Source organism: Cricetulus griseus, chromosome 2 (assembly GCF_003668045.3).
Source record: "Cricetulus griseus strain 17A/GY chromosome 2, alternate assembly CriGri-PICRH-1.0, whole genome shotgun sequence".
Taxonomy (NCBI): Eukaryota; Metazoa; Chordata; class Mammalia; order Rodentia; family Cricetidae; genus Cricetulus; species Cricetulus griseus.
The window spans coordinates 317,617,982-317,634,784 of record NC_048595.1 but is presented as its reverse complement, the minus strand read 5'-3'; the positions used below and the strand labels follow the sequence as shown (position 1 = coordinate 317,634,784).

Genomic DNA, 16,803 nt, shown 5'->3' with positions numbered 1-16,803 from the left:
AAAGATCCAAGGTTTTGTCTTGCTTCTTAGTATACTGACCGCACCTCTGATGTTACTTAAAATACTCTCCATTCCTTAGTATTTACCATAAATTAGTAGTCAGGTCTAGAAGCTATGGGTCAATTCAGTTCCAGGGTTTGGAGTGAAGGTTTGTAGGGGCTTTTTGTTTGTTTTATAGATGGGTTTGTATGGTTTTTAATAAAGATTTGTATTTATGTTCATGTGTATATGCCAGTATGCATTGTGTCCTGTGTGTGTACACATCCAGGGAGGTAAGACAGCATCAAGATCTCCTGTGGCTAGGCTTAGACAGTTTGAGCCACCTAATGTGGCTGCTGGAAACTGATCTAGGTTCTCTGGAAGAGTAGGACATGCTTTAAACCACTAAGCTATCATTCCCAGTTTTGTATACTTCCGAAGGTAACTGAAGACTAGTTGTCCCTCTTTTTGGTAATGCTACCAACCATGATGGTTATTAAGTAGTGGTTCTCTCCTGGATCAGTTTTGCTGTCTGGGTATATTTACAGTATGTAGGGATGCTCTGTTTAGCATAGGTTAGTATTACTGGTATTCATGGGTATAGACACCCATATGCATATAAGATAAAAGTAAGTGTAGTGGGGACCTGCTACCTAAAGTATACTTAAGCCTCATATGAAAATCAATTCAGTAGCTGGATATTACTTTATGTAGTTTTAAAAATAGTAACTCCTTTAAAAAAACTTTTTGCACATTTTCTATCAGTTTCAGTATTGACACTGTAATGTTTGTTTTATGGTGAAACTATTTTTGTCTGGATTTCAGTTTCTATTAGTAGATTTCCTTTAAAAGTAAGACATCTGCGCTGGAGAGATGGCTCAGAGGTTAAGAGCACTGCCTGCTCTTCCAAAGGTCCTGAGTTCAATTCCCAGCAACCACATGGTGGCTCATGACCACCTATAATGAGATTTGGTGCCCTCCTCTGGCCTGCAGGCAAACATGCAGGCCGAACACTGTACACATAATAAATAAATAAATAAATCTTTGAGAAAGAAAAAAAGTAAGACGTCCACGTTGACAAGTTTACTATATAGCCTCATTTTATTATTTTGTTGTTATTTTTGTTTTTCCTAGCTGATTTCATGCCAATATTGGGAACAAATCTAAATCCAGAGTTTATTTCAGTCTGCAACAATGCCACCTGGGCAATTGGGGAAATATCAATTCAAATGGGTAAGGTTTTTTACCTTTGAACTATATGCATTTATAGGTACCTTGATCATTTTCATCGCTGTTCTGTTTTGTTTGAGTTTAATTTTTTAAGTTTCTGAGAGAGTGGAGGGAAGGAGAAAGACTGACTTGTGTCACATTATGAAGTAAGGACAATGTTTTATGGTGATTTCTTGATGTTGACTTTTTCCTTGTTCTCTCTTTCTGTGTATGATCTAGGTATAGAGATGCAGCCTTATATTCCTATGGTGTTACACCAGCTGGTAGAGATCATTAACAGACCCAACACACCAAAGACGCTGTTAGAGAACACAGGTACCATGTGACTGAAATGTTTGGTGAAGAGAAAATGATCTGCTGAAGTCTAAATCGAGATGCGTAGAGAAACCAAAGCAAAGCTAGCTTTGAAATTCCGGCCGATTATTATTATCACGTGCTTGGATTCTTAGTAACAGTGTCATGGTTCAGCTATGTTCCATAGCCAGTTTATAGGGACATTGAAAAAACATTTTTCTTTGTATTCCCATTTACTACTCTCTGATATGTATTCTTGCTAAGATCATTGTTGAGTCATATGACTTTTTTATTTTAAATTCAGAACATAACTGGGAAAAGAAATAACTTTAAATATATATTTACATATGGCCAAAAATAGATTGTAATTCAGCAGCTAATTGGCTCAACATGTCATATGTATTTTATATTTTACCCTAAAATCTTCTTAAATCAGGAACTTGAGCAGTTCCTGGTAGGGTTTTTATTTTTGAGGCTGTTTCTCTTCTGCATTTATGTAAAGCATGTTGGTGTTAAAGAATGCCTTCCATACAATAGCACACACAGGGTATTACATCTTTTTTCTCCCACCCTCTCCAACAGCTGCTAATGTATATTTAAGTTTCGTTTTTTGTTCAGGCACATCTCTTCCTTTATATACTGAGGTAATAATTCTAGTAGTTTCTCATAGTCAATGTGAGTCCTACGACTATAACTGGGTAAAGATTAAAAAAGAGGTTTTCCAAATATGAAAGTTTTCAGAAGCATTTTAATTTGATATTTTTAAATTATACAGTCTTACCCTCATGTAACTGAAGTTTATAATGTTTATTGGTATGGAAGGAAATCTTTTAATTATGGGACAGTTATCTGGCTGATTGGCTGTATGGGTACTGTTTACTTCCAAGTACATTAGATTTTTTTTGTTGAAAAGTGTAACAGTCTGTATAGAATGGTTTCAAAACATTGACAGATTTTTTTATCTTCTTAAAATGCAGTACCTATACATGACATTCAGAATGGAAACACTTGGCTATTATAAGAATATTGTTGGACCTAAAGAAAATTCCTATTTATCTTTAAATGTGAATGCATAACTGCAAATAAATGTTGAGTGTAATGTATACTGAAGTTTCTTGTGGGATATCAGCTGGTGGACATCTTATACTTCCTTTACCAAATTGGCTTTGTTTATCAGGTTATATTCCTGGCATGGTCTTATCTAAGTAACAAGAAAACGGTTGATAATGCCGTACAAGTTAATGGACTGAATCCCTGTGAGAACCATATGGGATTCATTAAGTTACTTTTGCCACAAGTGGCTACATAAATGACTGACTTTATTCCTTCCCCCAAAGAATGGGTTTAAACTATTAAAATCACCGTATATTTTAGCAATTACCATATTCTCAATATTTCCTGAGGCCAATTCCTTAGTGTGTTATATTTGCTTTTTCCAACTAGTATATCCTACACTGAACTTTTTCAATGGACCATCATCTGCTTTCTCGCATGTTTCATTGGATTGTTCATACTTGCCTGTTTAATGAGAATGTTGCATAGTTTTGTGTCTTTTGAACATAGGTTTTCTTTCTCTTGCTTCATATGAATCTGCTGAATTTTAGTATTATCTGTGTAGTTTGCTTCAAGTAATCCTTAAACATTTTTCTTTACCCTCCCAACCCCACCCTTCTTTTATGAAAGGTTAACCTGTAAGTTTTTGAGAGAACACCATTAAAGCACCTCATGGTTTGTTTTCTGTTTGTATATTTACCCGTTGTGTATAAATGTATTTATATGTATGTACCTTTGAATTGCAAGACCGCAGTTCTGAGTTGCAACTCTTTTAGCTCTTTGTACATTTCAGAAATTCTTGAATTTTGATGGAGAATGTTTGCCCATTTCAAGCTTTTTTTTTTCTTTTTTTTAATTAAATAATGTACTATACTATTATCTATTTTGTGTTAGGCATTTTGTAGCAAAGATTTTTTTTTTTTTTCCTATAGTCCATATCTCCTGTCACTACAATGGACTACCTAAATTTCCTTCACTAGAACTTTATCTCATACAGCTAGTGCTTCTACCTGAGTTATTGGAGATTTGTCATAATGGAGTTTGATATACCAGAACAGTTTTTCAGTCTATTCATTCGGTGAATACTTAATGTGGTACTTAATGACTGACAATTGATTTTCACACAAGCAACAAAGTTCCTCTAGAAAAGCTACCAAAATTTGGGTTAATATCCCTAGGTGATTTTTTAAAGGTTGTAATCACTTAAAAAAAAAAAAAAAAAAACGTAAGAAATTTTGATTTAATGCAGCTCCAGAGATTGGTGTTTGAAGGAACTTCATAAATGTAACCACATCTACTGATAACTCTTCAGGAAGGATTTCAGATTCTAAGTTTTGAGTGGCTTCAAATGAAGATTCTCTAAACCCACTCACACTAATCGCTCATCTTTTTACCAATCTTTGACATTTGGGTGAGCGAGAAAAACACTTGATGGTTTTTGGTGTTCTCTCAATCTTTAGTTACTTTAATTCCTTTTGTTTTCCTTTTTCCAAGAGTATGCTATATATGTTGCTGCCCCTTCCATCAGGGGGTGGTAATAAACAGCACTGGTGAGATCTTATGTTTATTATCATACACAAATTCTGTTGGTTTCTGTTTCTGAGTTATTTGTTGTTTTTTCTTTATTTTTTCTCCTTCCCCCTCATTTGCTCATGTCTTGGTTGGCGTTTGGTGGTGTATAACCGTGATTGCGTTACCTTAGCAATAACAATTGGTCGTCTTGGTTACGTTTGTCCTCAAGAGGTGGCCCCCATGCTACAGCAGTTTATAAGACCCTGGTGTGTATTATTCAATCTTTTTTTTTAATTCATTTTTCTTCACTCTTTCTTTCTCTATCTCACTTTTAGATATATTTTCAGTTGGTTACAAAAATCACAATCCTTAATCATTGCCAACCATGTGACTAATCTTGTCCTATCAGGTTTGTGAGGTTTTTCAGTAGCATCGTCATGTATATTTATTTTATGTTGTGGCTAACAACTAATTGATGCATGGGATAAGATTGTCACATGCTTGCTGTGTTTAAAAGCTTGATTATACATAAAAGCATTTAAATATCCACCAGAAAAATTAAGATGCATGCAAATTTTATAAATTTAGGTTCTTGCATTACGTTTCTTTTTTTAGAATTAATTTGGAAACTTGGATTGCATTAAATACACGTTTAAATTTGTTACATACAGAATCTTATTTGCTTGTTAATGTCAGAGTTAAACATCTATACCATAAGTGTATAGCAATAGTTTATATTGTGACAGTATAGCCTGTGTTCTGCTTCTTTCAATTGATAATTTTTCAACTCAAATCATTTTAGTAGTGTTTAATGGAATACAAGTCATAAAAGAATTTTAAAAATTAATTTGGTAATATACTATCTTTGGCTCAGGCTGACTAATAGTTTAAGTAAGAAAAACCAGTTGTCTATTTTTATAGATTCAGTCTATTAAGAAAATGTGAATTTCATGGTTAACATTATTGAGATAAGATGGGTCAGACATACAGGAATATGAGAAACTGAAAATCAAGCTTTCTGAAAATATAGTATAATCATTATCTATTGTGGTGCCTATTCCATTAAATACTGTCTATTAGCATTGTGTTGAATCTGCTTTTTGCTTTAAATACTAAACTCAGTTCTGTAATTCAATAGGTGTACCTCTCTGAGAAACATAAGAGACAATGAAGAAAAAGATTCAGCATTCCGTGGGATTTGTACCATGATCAGTGTGAATCCCAGTGGCGTAATCCAAGTAAGGTGTTCACAGGGGTTTGTTTTCAGTGTACTATGTGCTAAATAGTAGATTTCTAAAGGAAATGTATTTTATGGCTTTAAGTACATTTGTTTATTGTGTGTGGACACACGTACCATGGCACACATGGGAAAATCAGGACAGTCTGTAGAAGTCCGCTCTCTCCCTCCAACAGTGGTTCCTAGAGACTGACTTGGATCTTAAGGCATGGCAGCGCATCTGCTGGATTTCTCAAGTCTTCATTGACTAATAGCAGTAGCACACTGAGAGAGCGTGGTTATGTTGTTATCTTCCGTAGGTCTAGGCCTTTTCATGCACATGTAGACCTCATTTATTTACATTATTTGTACATGCCTCCTGTCCAGTTTACTGAGTTTGAACTTTAAAATAATATATAAAATAGAGTATTGAGTTATTCTTTGAAATTGTTTTGAAAGCTTATCCTGGTATCTTTGAACATTTTTTAAATTATAGTTACCATTTTTAATATGTATGGATGTTTTGCCTACATTTATATCTGTACACCTTGTGTGTGTCTGCTGCCCTTGAAAGCCAGAAAAGGGCATCAGATTCCTTGGAACTGGAGTTACATATAATTATGAGTGGCCATGTGGGTTCTGGGAATCAAACCTGGGTTCTCCGGAGGAGCAGCAGTGCTCTCTTATGCTGGACCATCTTTCCAGCCCTTCTGTAGAAACTTAGTTATTTAGTGGCAGGTTTTATATATGTTCAATAATATGTTCCAACTGCAGTTTGCTAGACATAACTCAGAAAAAAAACATTGAATTCTGTACCACATGTTCAAAATAGAAAACACATGTTTGGAACCCTAAATTAAATACTCAACATTCATTTGTTTGGTTGATTGGTGGGGTTTTGGTTAGTTAGTTGGTCCTCTCCAAGAGCAGTGGTGTTCTAACCCTAAGCCCTCTCTCCAGATCCTAGTTGGTTCTTTTATAATAGGTTCTCACTGTGTATGGCCTGTGGGTGCTGAGATTTGAATTGAGGTCCTCTGCAAAAGCATCCAATGCTCTTAACTGCTGAGCCATCTCTTCAGCCATGTATTTAAATTTTTAACATCAAACATAGATGTTTGGATGACATGAAGACTCCTAATTTGGGGCTGGAGAGATGGCTCAGAGGTTAAGAGCACTGACTGCCCTTCCAGGGGTGCTGAGTTTAATTCCCAGCAACCACGTAGTGGCTCACAACCATCAATAATGAGATCTGGTGCCCTCTTCTGGCCTGCAGGCACACATGAAGATGGAACACTGTATACATAATAAATAAATCTTTGAAAAGACTACTAATTTGAAGAGCATGAGCTTCATGCAAAAGGCATTTTGTTTGTTTACTATCTCAAGATGGTTGTTAAATTTAATCCCCTTCCTCTGTTTCAAACTAGCATGTGGTATAAATTCATGTGATTTCAGGTTGTTTACAATTCAATCAGAACTGTGTTGTTGTTGACTTTATCTGGTACTTTCAGACCATTTCTAATGCTAAATATTTGCTAGACTGGATTTGCTTTTGTTTGGTAAATCCCCATTTGATCTAAGTTACTAGAAGATAGATAATGAGTTAATAGAAATGTTAAACAATCACTTCTAAATTCCTTAGTGGTCCTAATTGATTTTAAATGTTTAAATGTTTAGCTAAGTATTGTGACAAGCTCTGAAGTTTACAGATGTGTTTTACTGAATTTGGTAAATATAGTAGCAACCTAAAATGCTTCTTGCTTGTTACAGGATTTTATATTTTTTTGTGATGCTGTTGCATCATGGATTAACCCAAAAGATGATCTCAGAGACATGTTCTGTAAGGTAACTAATCAGCATTTATGACAGTTAATTCCCAGTTGAAACACTTAAGTTCCTCTTTATTTTAAACTTAGCTTCTCCAGAGAAGTATTGGTTGAATGTGTGACCTAAATCCTTAGCAAAGAACTTGGCTTAGTCTTAAGATATGGAAATGATTCATGCCAGTATTTTCCCAATTAACACAGATTCATGTTGTCTTATTATTGCAATTGTTGAAAATGGCTTGAAGTTCTCAAGGTGAATTTGGAATATAAATTGAAACATGAACAGAGTAAACCTTCACAATTGCCTTTCACAGGGATTGATCCTGTGTTCTTGCTTTGTTAGTGCTCCCTTCTGATTATAGTCTGTGTTCAGCTGTAACAGAGTAAGAAACAAAACAATGTTATATGCTTGACTCACTTGAAGTTAGTGACTATACTTACAGTTAGAAGCCCAAAGCTTGAATATAACCCAACATTTTAAAAAAAATATTCATTAGATAGGCTTTATGTTTGTTTGGTTTGACTTTTTTGCTTTCTGTAATTTGATATCTGAGATTTCTTGAGTGTGTCATGTTGCTAAAGACACTTCCTGAATTTTAAACTTAAAGCATGGAGGTAGTTTTGGTTGTCACAGGTCTAGAGCTTAATTAACAAAGTTTAAGAATTACTACTTTGAAATGGAAATCATAATTAACATCATTAATGCTTGATTTCTAAAGCTATACAGATCTGAGTTTTGTCTTTATTCTTCAATTAATAGTTTTTCACTCTTGGCAGATCCTTCATGGATTTAAAAACCAAGTTGGGGATGAAAATTGGAGGCGATTCTCTGACCAGTTTCCTCTTCCCTTAAAAGAGCGTCTTGCAGCTTTTTATGGTGTTTAATCTAATACACTTAAGCTGCAGTCCCAGAATTAGGGGTAAGTTACACATTTTAGAAATTTTTAAGAGTATTAATGATACTACAGCCAAATTACCCCCCCCCAATCTTAGGTAAACAGAAATCCTGGTTAGTACACTGGTTTGATTTCTATACATTATTTCATCCCTCTCTTTCCTTTTTACTTTTGCCTTGGTTTGGTTTCTATCCCTTTCTTGTATTTCTTGTTTTCTTTTGCCCTACATGGGCAGCATTCACAGGGGATGGGCATGGGGGGTATGGTAGGGGTCAGAAGTGCTTCTGTTTTGAAGCCTTTCTTTATAATCTTAAATGTAGCAAGGGCAAGAAGCTTTGTGTGTTGTGACCTTTAAGGAAACAAAACTTAGAAAATTCTGAAAGCAGATAACATTTAACACCCATTTGTTAAGCACCTAGCAGCAGCTACCCAGAAATCTTTCAGAATTGTTCACAGATGGCTTTCTTTTGGTTTGAGGAAGTGGAGGGCCAAATTCTTGGGTTCTTGTTCTTGATAGTCTCTGTTCTCAATTAATAGCTGTGTCCGCTTAGCTACAGTTCCCTCATCAAGTTATGTTGAGGATTAAATAGTGTGTGGTAAATAGTAACAGAACTTTGTATGTTTGCCTTACACACAAAGTTGGCTCACTATATGGACCAGTGATGAGCAAGTAAAAATTCTTAAGTTTTGAACAAGACTTGAGAACTACCTATCTGACTGAAAGCCAGTCACAGGATACACTAAATGTGTAGAAATGTGTACTATACCAGATTGAAGTACCCTTTACATTACAAGGGTTTGGGGAGGCGGGGTTGTTGCTTTATTTTTTACTAGCTGCATATTTAATCGGAGCATGAAAGATTTCCTTGTCCAAGTTACCTAACCTAGAAGAGAGTGGAAATGAATTTAGAGCTTAGGCTGTCTAGGCCCTCTGTGTATTGTTCCATTTTAGATATGAATCCTCCTGAGGTGTTTGATTTACTTTCTTTTTTTTTAAGATTTTATTTATTATGTATACAACATTCTGCTTCCATGTATATCTGCACATCAGAAGAGGGCACCAGATCTCATAATGGATGATTTTAGGCCACCATGTGGTTGCTGGGAATTGAACTCAGAACCTCTGGAAGAGCAGTCAGTGCTCTTAACCTCTGAGCCATCTCTCCAGCCCCTGATTTACTTTCTTAAGCTATGAGAATGCAATAGAGAGAAATGACTTAGCTTTAAAGAGTCAGCATTAAGCTAGTAAGTCTTAAGTAGTTTGTCATTCTTTGGTTTCATCACCAAGTAGGAGTTAACTGTGATGATCCTGCTTCTGGGATGAGGTAGGAAATAATTCTTTCCTAGATTTTAAAGTGGGTCAGTACCTCTTGTTCTTGCTTCTTTATGTTCACATGCAGAAGCAGGAGAAAGGAGTGGGCCAGTTAACATCTGAATTCATAGAAACATTTACAAGTGCTCAAAAGTTTGGCCTGAGTGTTTTCTAAAAGGACCACTCTGAGATAGTGGTTTAACTATTCCAATAATCTTTCTTGATTTCTTATGTCTGTCTTAGCAATTTAAAACATCCACATCAGCAAAAATGGAATCACCTGAGAATATAGGAAATAACCAATAGGGTTGGAAGGATGACTAATTATTTTAACATCAACAAGATAGGTGGTAGGAGGCTGGAGAGATGGCTTAGCAGTTAAGAAAACTGGCTGCTCTTTGAGTTCAATTCCCAGCAACCACATGGTGGCTCACAACCATCTATGGTGGGATCTGATGCCCTCTTCTGGTGTAAATATGTACATGCAAGCATATATACATAAAATAACTAAATCCAATTTTAAAGCAGATAGTTGTTAAATCCTATTTTTGGACATTACCAGATGTTCTGACCCCAGTAGGATAAAAATAGGATTTGTTTTCTTAAACCTTGGATATTTTAGAAAAGTAGGTGCTCCTTTAATTCCCTGTAAGGAAAGTGACTATCTTAAAGTGTGATTTCATTTTTAAGAAAGTGAGATTATGCAGGAAATGTTCAATTTGCATGAGATCCATTCTGCTAAAAGAGCTAAAGAGAAATAACATTATGCAAGGCAGAATTCATCAGTATGAAGCATTATGCTGTAAGTCCCCAGTATGGGTTCACGTTCATATCCAATGCAGGTTCAATCTCAAAAGAACATAGCATGATCTTTGGCAATTTGTCCAATTTCTTATTTTCTTTATAGGTAAAGGTAGGATTGTTATTTGACTGGTTTTATGCTCCCTTGGCTCTGAAAGAGAGGTGGGTATTAAAGATAAAATTGGTTTTGTTTTTTGCAGGTCCATCAGTCTTGGAGACTATAAGGGAGCCTCTGCACCCAGGGAAAATGTTACCCTTTACAGGGGGGAAGGGTAAACCAGTAGGGAATACAGTACAATCCCAACCCTACTGGGAGGGGCGGGAGGGAGGTGTTGCCGTCACTGTATTAAGTCGATGTTGGGAAATGTTTTAACATCTGGAGCCTTTGTGGGTGGAAATCTGTCTCCAATTACAACTCTGCACTGGATGTGAAGAAGCAAAAACTATTCAGTCTACTCACAGAACAGTACTTTCTGGAATATTATGGGGAATTGTACCTAAACAAGAACCATATAAACAATGCGTAGGGATGAGGAGGAGGAGGAGGAAAATCCTATGGTCCACAGCCAAGGAAACCTGAGAGTGGGAAGCTACAACAGTAAGGAAGCTTTTTTCATTAAAGGTTTTTATATAAAATTTCCCACGTTACGGGGCCTTGTTTTGCATGCTGATGAAGAACTACACAAAACTAACAGTTAAAATCAGCTTGCCTCCCCTAGTAGAAGCAGGTTCTTGGACGTTACAATTTAAGGTACCCCCAAAAAGTTGGAAATAAAACGAAACAAATTTGAACAATGAAGCACCCTGTGAGATGCCAACGAGTCACTCCTTTTACCTTTGCGGGCTGGGCAGGGAGGGAGGAATAAATGGGGTCGGGGTATCAAACTAAAGGTGACATCTAATTTTACATTAAAACGTTAGTGGATATAATTTCATGGTTGTACTTCTTAGATTTAATTTCTAGGCCAACACGTTATCTTAAGGTGCAGTTTAAGGTTCAGGCATGCGCTCTGGCTCATAGTGATTGAAAGTGATGTAAATTAGTGGGACCGTAGCATGCTTGCATCACATAGAGTGCGGTTGGTATTCATTTACCTATGTTGCGCCAGTTTGGGTTGCAGTTTACCAATTCAATAGCCCTGCATTTAAAATTACTTTAAGATTTGTGGATTTTATTTTTGTTAAGAATATAGATATATAAAGTACTGTAGTTTACAGCTAGGCCTTGAAATATCTTTTTAGGATCTGTTAGGAATAAGATTGGTATTGTATTGTGTGTAACCTGCACAATGTGGAAAGCTGATATACCTGTGCAAAATCTTTGCCTCTGTGCTGTCAGTGTGATGTGCTTTCTGCATGGTTATATACTACTAGTGATTTTATCAAATTTCAAATTACATGGTAAAAGATCTGTAAAAGGCTGCATAAATGTTAGTTGGCACATAAAGACAATTGTAGAAGTTGAAACATGATTGCTATATTCAATGTTTATTCCCACTCAACATATTGCCTCTAAGCTTCCTCTTTTTTTTTTTTTTTTTTTTTTTTTTTTTGTTCAAAGCATGATCTTAAAGATATGTTTAAGTTAATGGATGTAATGCAGGGTTCCTACACTGTATTGGCGCATGTTGGTGGCCCTTTGTGCCCTAAGTATATGCACACAGGGTGCAAGTTCAAAGCTACAGAGTGAGAGTTGGTTTGGATCCTCTTCATTTCATTTGTTTGACTTTTCTGTTATTTTTTTCCCCCTCTACTTACATGTATTCCTGTGAATAAATCCTTGTTAAGTTAACCCTTTACTTTTCCTTCCATGTGTATTTTCTTATATACTGTGAATGTGAAGACCCTAACTGGTACACTTGATCTTATGTCCATATGAAAGTGCAAGTCTTTATTAATTTGGATTGCCTGAGCAGTGTGTATCCCATGATGATGAAGGAAAATGGAGAGATTTATCTTTTTAGCTCTGCTGGTCAGAGATAAAGCCACACCTTTCCATTTTTCAATGCTGCATATTTAATCTGCAACAAAATGTTAAGCCATAACAGCCTTTTGATATTTTAATTTGTCACCTTTGCATTGCAGAATAAATACCGAATAACCGTTTTTATAAGCAGTTTGCTCCTCTTTGCATGGTTCTGTTCTCTAAAGTGTTGACTGATAAGGCCATTGCACTGAAGTGTGAGCTGTGTGCGTGTGACTTTATAAACAGTTTCAAAACATTTCACATGCATGGCAGCATGCAAAAAGGTTTTAGTTGTTGTGTATGTTGGTTTTAACATGTTCTTTTTACCTTTTTTCCTTCTATTTTTGGCTTTGCAAATTTCAGTCTATAGGGCCTGAAATAAAACCATCTACAATTCCCAATCTTTTCTTCTTTAAATTCAAGCTAGATTCAAGGATATGTGGCATTTCACTTGTTAGTACAGTTACCTTACTGGGAGCTCAAAATTTGCCTCTTGAGCTGGCTTTAAAGCCGGAGCAGAATAGCTGTTTTAATATATGCCCTGTAGTGCTTCAGATGCTTTCCAAAACTTAACATAGGAGGTTATAGTCTTGCATAAGTAGTAAATAAAATAAACAGCCAGATTAATCTCATAATATAATAAAACAAATATAAAAACTTTTCAATAGTTAATATGAACCTGTGATTTTAGAAATCTGTATTAAATAAAAGCGACATTGTCACCTGTCTGATTAAGAATATATTTCCAATTTGGCAGTTATGCAGCACAAAAACAAACAATATTTTGTTTTGTAGTAAATTGATTTGTTTCTAAGTTTATAATAGAAAATTAAGTAAATATGACTGACAACCTAAGATTAGGGGTATTTTCTTATGTAGTTTCCTTGTTGAGGCTATTATTTCTTCCTAATTTATATTATATTTCAGACAACATAGTATATAGCACAGGAATTTGCAGAAGCCATTTTAAGTTTTTTTGAGGTAAACGCTGAGTTAGCATTTGTTGTTTTGATGAAACATAACACATCATGGGATATATAAATATAAGTAAAAAGCAACTCAATTCTTGTGGTGCAGTCTTGATAGCTTTGAATGTTGACTGAATGTCTGAGATTGTTAGTTTGTCATTGTTACATTCCAGTGTTTCTGCCTCTTGGCATGCTTAAAGCGCGGCTTCCTCCGCCTGCTCCTTTCACACTAAAATGCTGTTAGTGTGCTCAGCTACAGAGTTAGCCGCTGCTGAGTGATGTAGATTTTCTACTTGAATATTTTTATGTTGTAGGAACCTCAGGAGGTCAGTGTTTACTGTTTTATATATGCCTTCTTTTCCTGTTTGAGCTTCTCTCTTTGAAGGATTCTAACAGAACAAAAGCTGCTGATCAACCTAAGTTGGAAACAGAAAGTGTGTTTAGTGTAATTTAAATGCATACTCAGCAGTTCCATGTTACAGCCCATTAGCAAATGAACTTAGTGCCACAGGTGTTCATTTATTCAGGAAATAATTTTGCTTTTTGTATTGTCTAATCTCTTTAATGACTTCATACTGTGTAAGAAAAATCACTTTTGTATTGTTTGTTGGTTATTTCCAAAATAATCAACTTGTAAATACCCTTAGAGCCAGTTCTTATGCTTACATTATTGCTACTTGATTTTGTTATGCAACTTAGATTTCAGATCTTAAAACACTTAACCAAGCCATTACATCTTAAAACAAAACAAGTAGCATACATTTTGTAATTAACATTGATGAACACTGTGATTTTTTTGGTTAAGACTTTTTCATTGATCTGAATTGCTTAAATTGCATATATTGTAAAATAGAGTCAGATGTATATTTTAAAATAATTTCAACTGACTTTCCTCTTACTGCTTTGTCTACTCAGTTATGAATATTCAGATACAAGTTTTATCTCAGGTGAATATCCTTGTATCATTTTGCTTTGGTGACGTGTTGATAAAGAAAGATCATCGTACTTAATCGTCTTTGGAGGTTTGTGAGTTGTGTTGTTGTTTTATGTATTTTATTGAGAATCTTCCCAGTTAATCTGATATTTTCCCCCCTCCAATTGTTCTATCAGACTGAGCAATACAGAAAGCTCTCCACATTTGGTCTGTAGATTTATATGAAAATGAGTCAAGTTTGATCCTCCCCTTTTCCAAACACTCAAAATACAAAAGTGGAACCTTTTCCCCCCCTACATGAAACTCTGTGTAGTTGAGGTGCCAGAATTAAATTACATATTGAACTCTCTTGTCTCAATTTAACACCTTTGCAATAAAGAAATTTTTTTTGCTTCATATAGTTAATTATATTCATATTGAATGTATTAACAGATGCCAGAGCAAAAGCATTCTTCCCAAGAGAAGAGTGTGTGTCATGCGTACCTGCAACCCTAAGTTCTTCCTTTGTTAGTACTTCAGGTGCACACAGCTTTGCTTACGGAGTTATTTTTGCAAATATTACAAGGCAGGGAGACACTAATTGTTGCTGCTAGAACTGTTTAATAAAGTGGGCATTGGAATCTATAAGAAAATTAGGGTCTTGTGGTTAACAGCCTGGGATAATTGAGATGGAAAATTGAGCAGTAGTGACTTGTGTTGGTAACAATATTATCTAGTATCAATACCATGCAGTAGCATTGTATATCAATTAGTGCACTTCCTAGTGTATTAAATATGGCAGTGCTTCTAAGGCCTCTTTAAAGTTAAGTTTCACATGAAAGTTAGTTTCTCTTGCCTGTCTGCTTTCTAGGTAACTGAAAACTAACTTTAGGCTTGACATAGATCTTCTCCCTGTTGGTATTACATATATGTAGATAATTCTCAATGCCTAATTATTATACTTATACAATTGCAAGGTATAAGCTTAATTACAGCAACTGCTTTTGTGGTTTGTATCCCAGAGTGTATTGTGTTAAAATAAAAAGATGCATAGCAGCTGAATGTATGCATGACTTTGAGGGAAGTTAAAACTGGTTTTCTTTTCCCCACCTCTGTACATTAAAAACTAAGCCAAATCTATTTGCCAATAGTAGATCACTAATTATAAAGCTAGTAGTTTTCCTCTTGGTAGGAGTTTTTGTTTGCCATACGTCACTCTGACTGTGGCTTGGTATTATGCAGGATTATCTATTTCACAGATAGAGTCATCTTGCTAAATGCCTGCTATAACATGGTTAGCCTATAAGGCAGTGTTGTCCCTCCTAATGTCCACCTCATAAAGGGGGTTCCACTATATTTTCCTCATATCTTTTTGTCACTACTTTCCTATGTGGATATATAACCAAACTGAGCTTCATTGATTTTTTTATGGAGATAATAATTAGATAATACTATGTAATTAATTTTACTGAATAGATTATCATCTTAAGAGATGCTTAAACATGGTAAATCACTTCATGTTATGAAAGTTTTACACTTAATATTCATGTTAACATTGGGTGCAATAACTTAGTAGTACTTGCTTAGTTATAAATAACTGGATCTTTCTGCTGACAACTTAGGTTGTATGAGTTATGCTTAAAAGCTTTAAATCTGATGTTTCCTGTACCTGCCACACTATGTTAGAATGTGTCCTTCAAACATATCCTCCTGCAACTTCTCAAACTGTACTAAATTGATATTTCTTGAAGTCTAACTCTGTGCTAACAGATCTTCATTTTAAATAGAATACGGTTTTAATTTTTGATAAGCTGCTGAATTTTAAAGAGAGTTTTTTGGGGCCACCAAATATTTTGGATCATGCAGAGAATATATATTGTACTGTAGTAATTTTGTATTTACATTTGTATGATGTGACATAATAGATGTGAATGTTAATCACTGCTTGACTATGTTAATAAAGTTGTTTAACTATAGACGTTGCACTCTGATTTTTAATGGAAAGAAATTACCTTTCTTTGTCCTCCCCCATTTTGTGTCTTACTAGGTTTGGTGGGTGTTTGGGGAAGGTGGGATTAAAGTGTTGTTGTTGTGTGGTTTTTGTTGTTTTTGGTTTTGTTTTTCTTTAGCTTACACATTAATGACCTGTTGTTATCTGAGCAACTTTTATTTTTCTTGGTCATGTACTACAGTAAAAAGAAACTTTTGCATACATTTTATTAATGCTTTTCAACTCAAGCTGCAGAGGATAGTGGTGATAACTGCTCTACCAAACGAAATGAATAAAGGTGATGCTATGATGTAAAGAGCTGATGATAGAGAAGGCAGCCTGGTCCTTCAGAGAACTGAGGCTTTCAGTTTTTCGAGTCATTTCCTCTTCAGGTTGTAATCAACTAACATAATTGTATGTTGCCAATTAAAATTTAAGTATATTGATACATTCTAGAGTATGTGCATACATAGCTGTAAAATGGTCTTTTTAAACTCAAGATATAGAGTATTTTAGAACAAAAAAAGGCCTGAGATAAGTCATTGCAGCTCAGAAACTTAAGAAGTAAAGCTTGAGTTTCTTAGCTTTTGTTAAAGATATTTGAAGTAACACATTGTGTTGACAAGAATGAGTTGGAACTGAGATATAGTGTTCTCTGAAACACCTTGCAGAAGGAATTTAAGAGTCCATGGTCTAGGAGAAAGGATTGTAGGAGCCAGAGGGGTCAAGTACACCATAAGAAAACTCATATAATCAACTATCCTTGGCTCATAGGAGCTCACAGAGACTGAACCAGTAACCAGGAAGCCTGCATGGGACTGACCTAGGCATTCTGCATGCATATGAC

The 16,803-nt window shown here is 35.3% G+C and overlaps 1 protein-coding gene across 2 annotated transcripts in view; it reads left to right on the top strand.

Annotated features, from left to right (window-relative positions):
• Positions 1 to 15,942, top strand: part of Tnpo1 (transportin 1) — a 79,278-nt gene extending 63,336 nt beyond the window's left edge. For both annotated transcript variants that reach the window (XM_027401648.2, XM_027401649.2), the window contains exons 19-25: positions 1,114 to 1,212; positions 1,429 to 1,524; positions 4,259 to 4,334; positions 5,207 to 5,306; positions 7,055 to 7,129; positions 7,888 to 8,030; positions 10,320 to 15,942. In XM_027401648.2, coding sequence (XP_027257449.1) covers positions 1,114 to 1,212; positions 1,429 to 1,524; positions 4,259 to 4,334; positions 5,207 to 5,306; positions 7,055 to 7,129; positions 7,888 to 7,995 — 554 coding nt within the window. In that variant the 3' untranslated portion in view covers positions 7,996 to 8,030; positions 10,320 to 15,942. The remainder of the gene's footprint in view (positions 1 to 1,113; positions 1,213 to 1,428; positions 1,525 to 4,258; positions 4,335 to 5,206; positions 5,307 to 7,054; positions 7,130 to 7,887; positions 8,031 to 10,319) is intronic.
• The last annotated feature ends 861 nt before the right edge of the window (positions 15,943 to 16,803 follow it).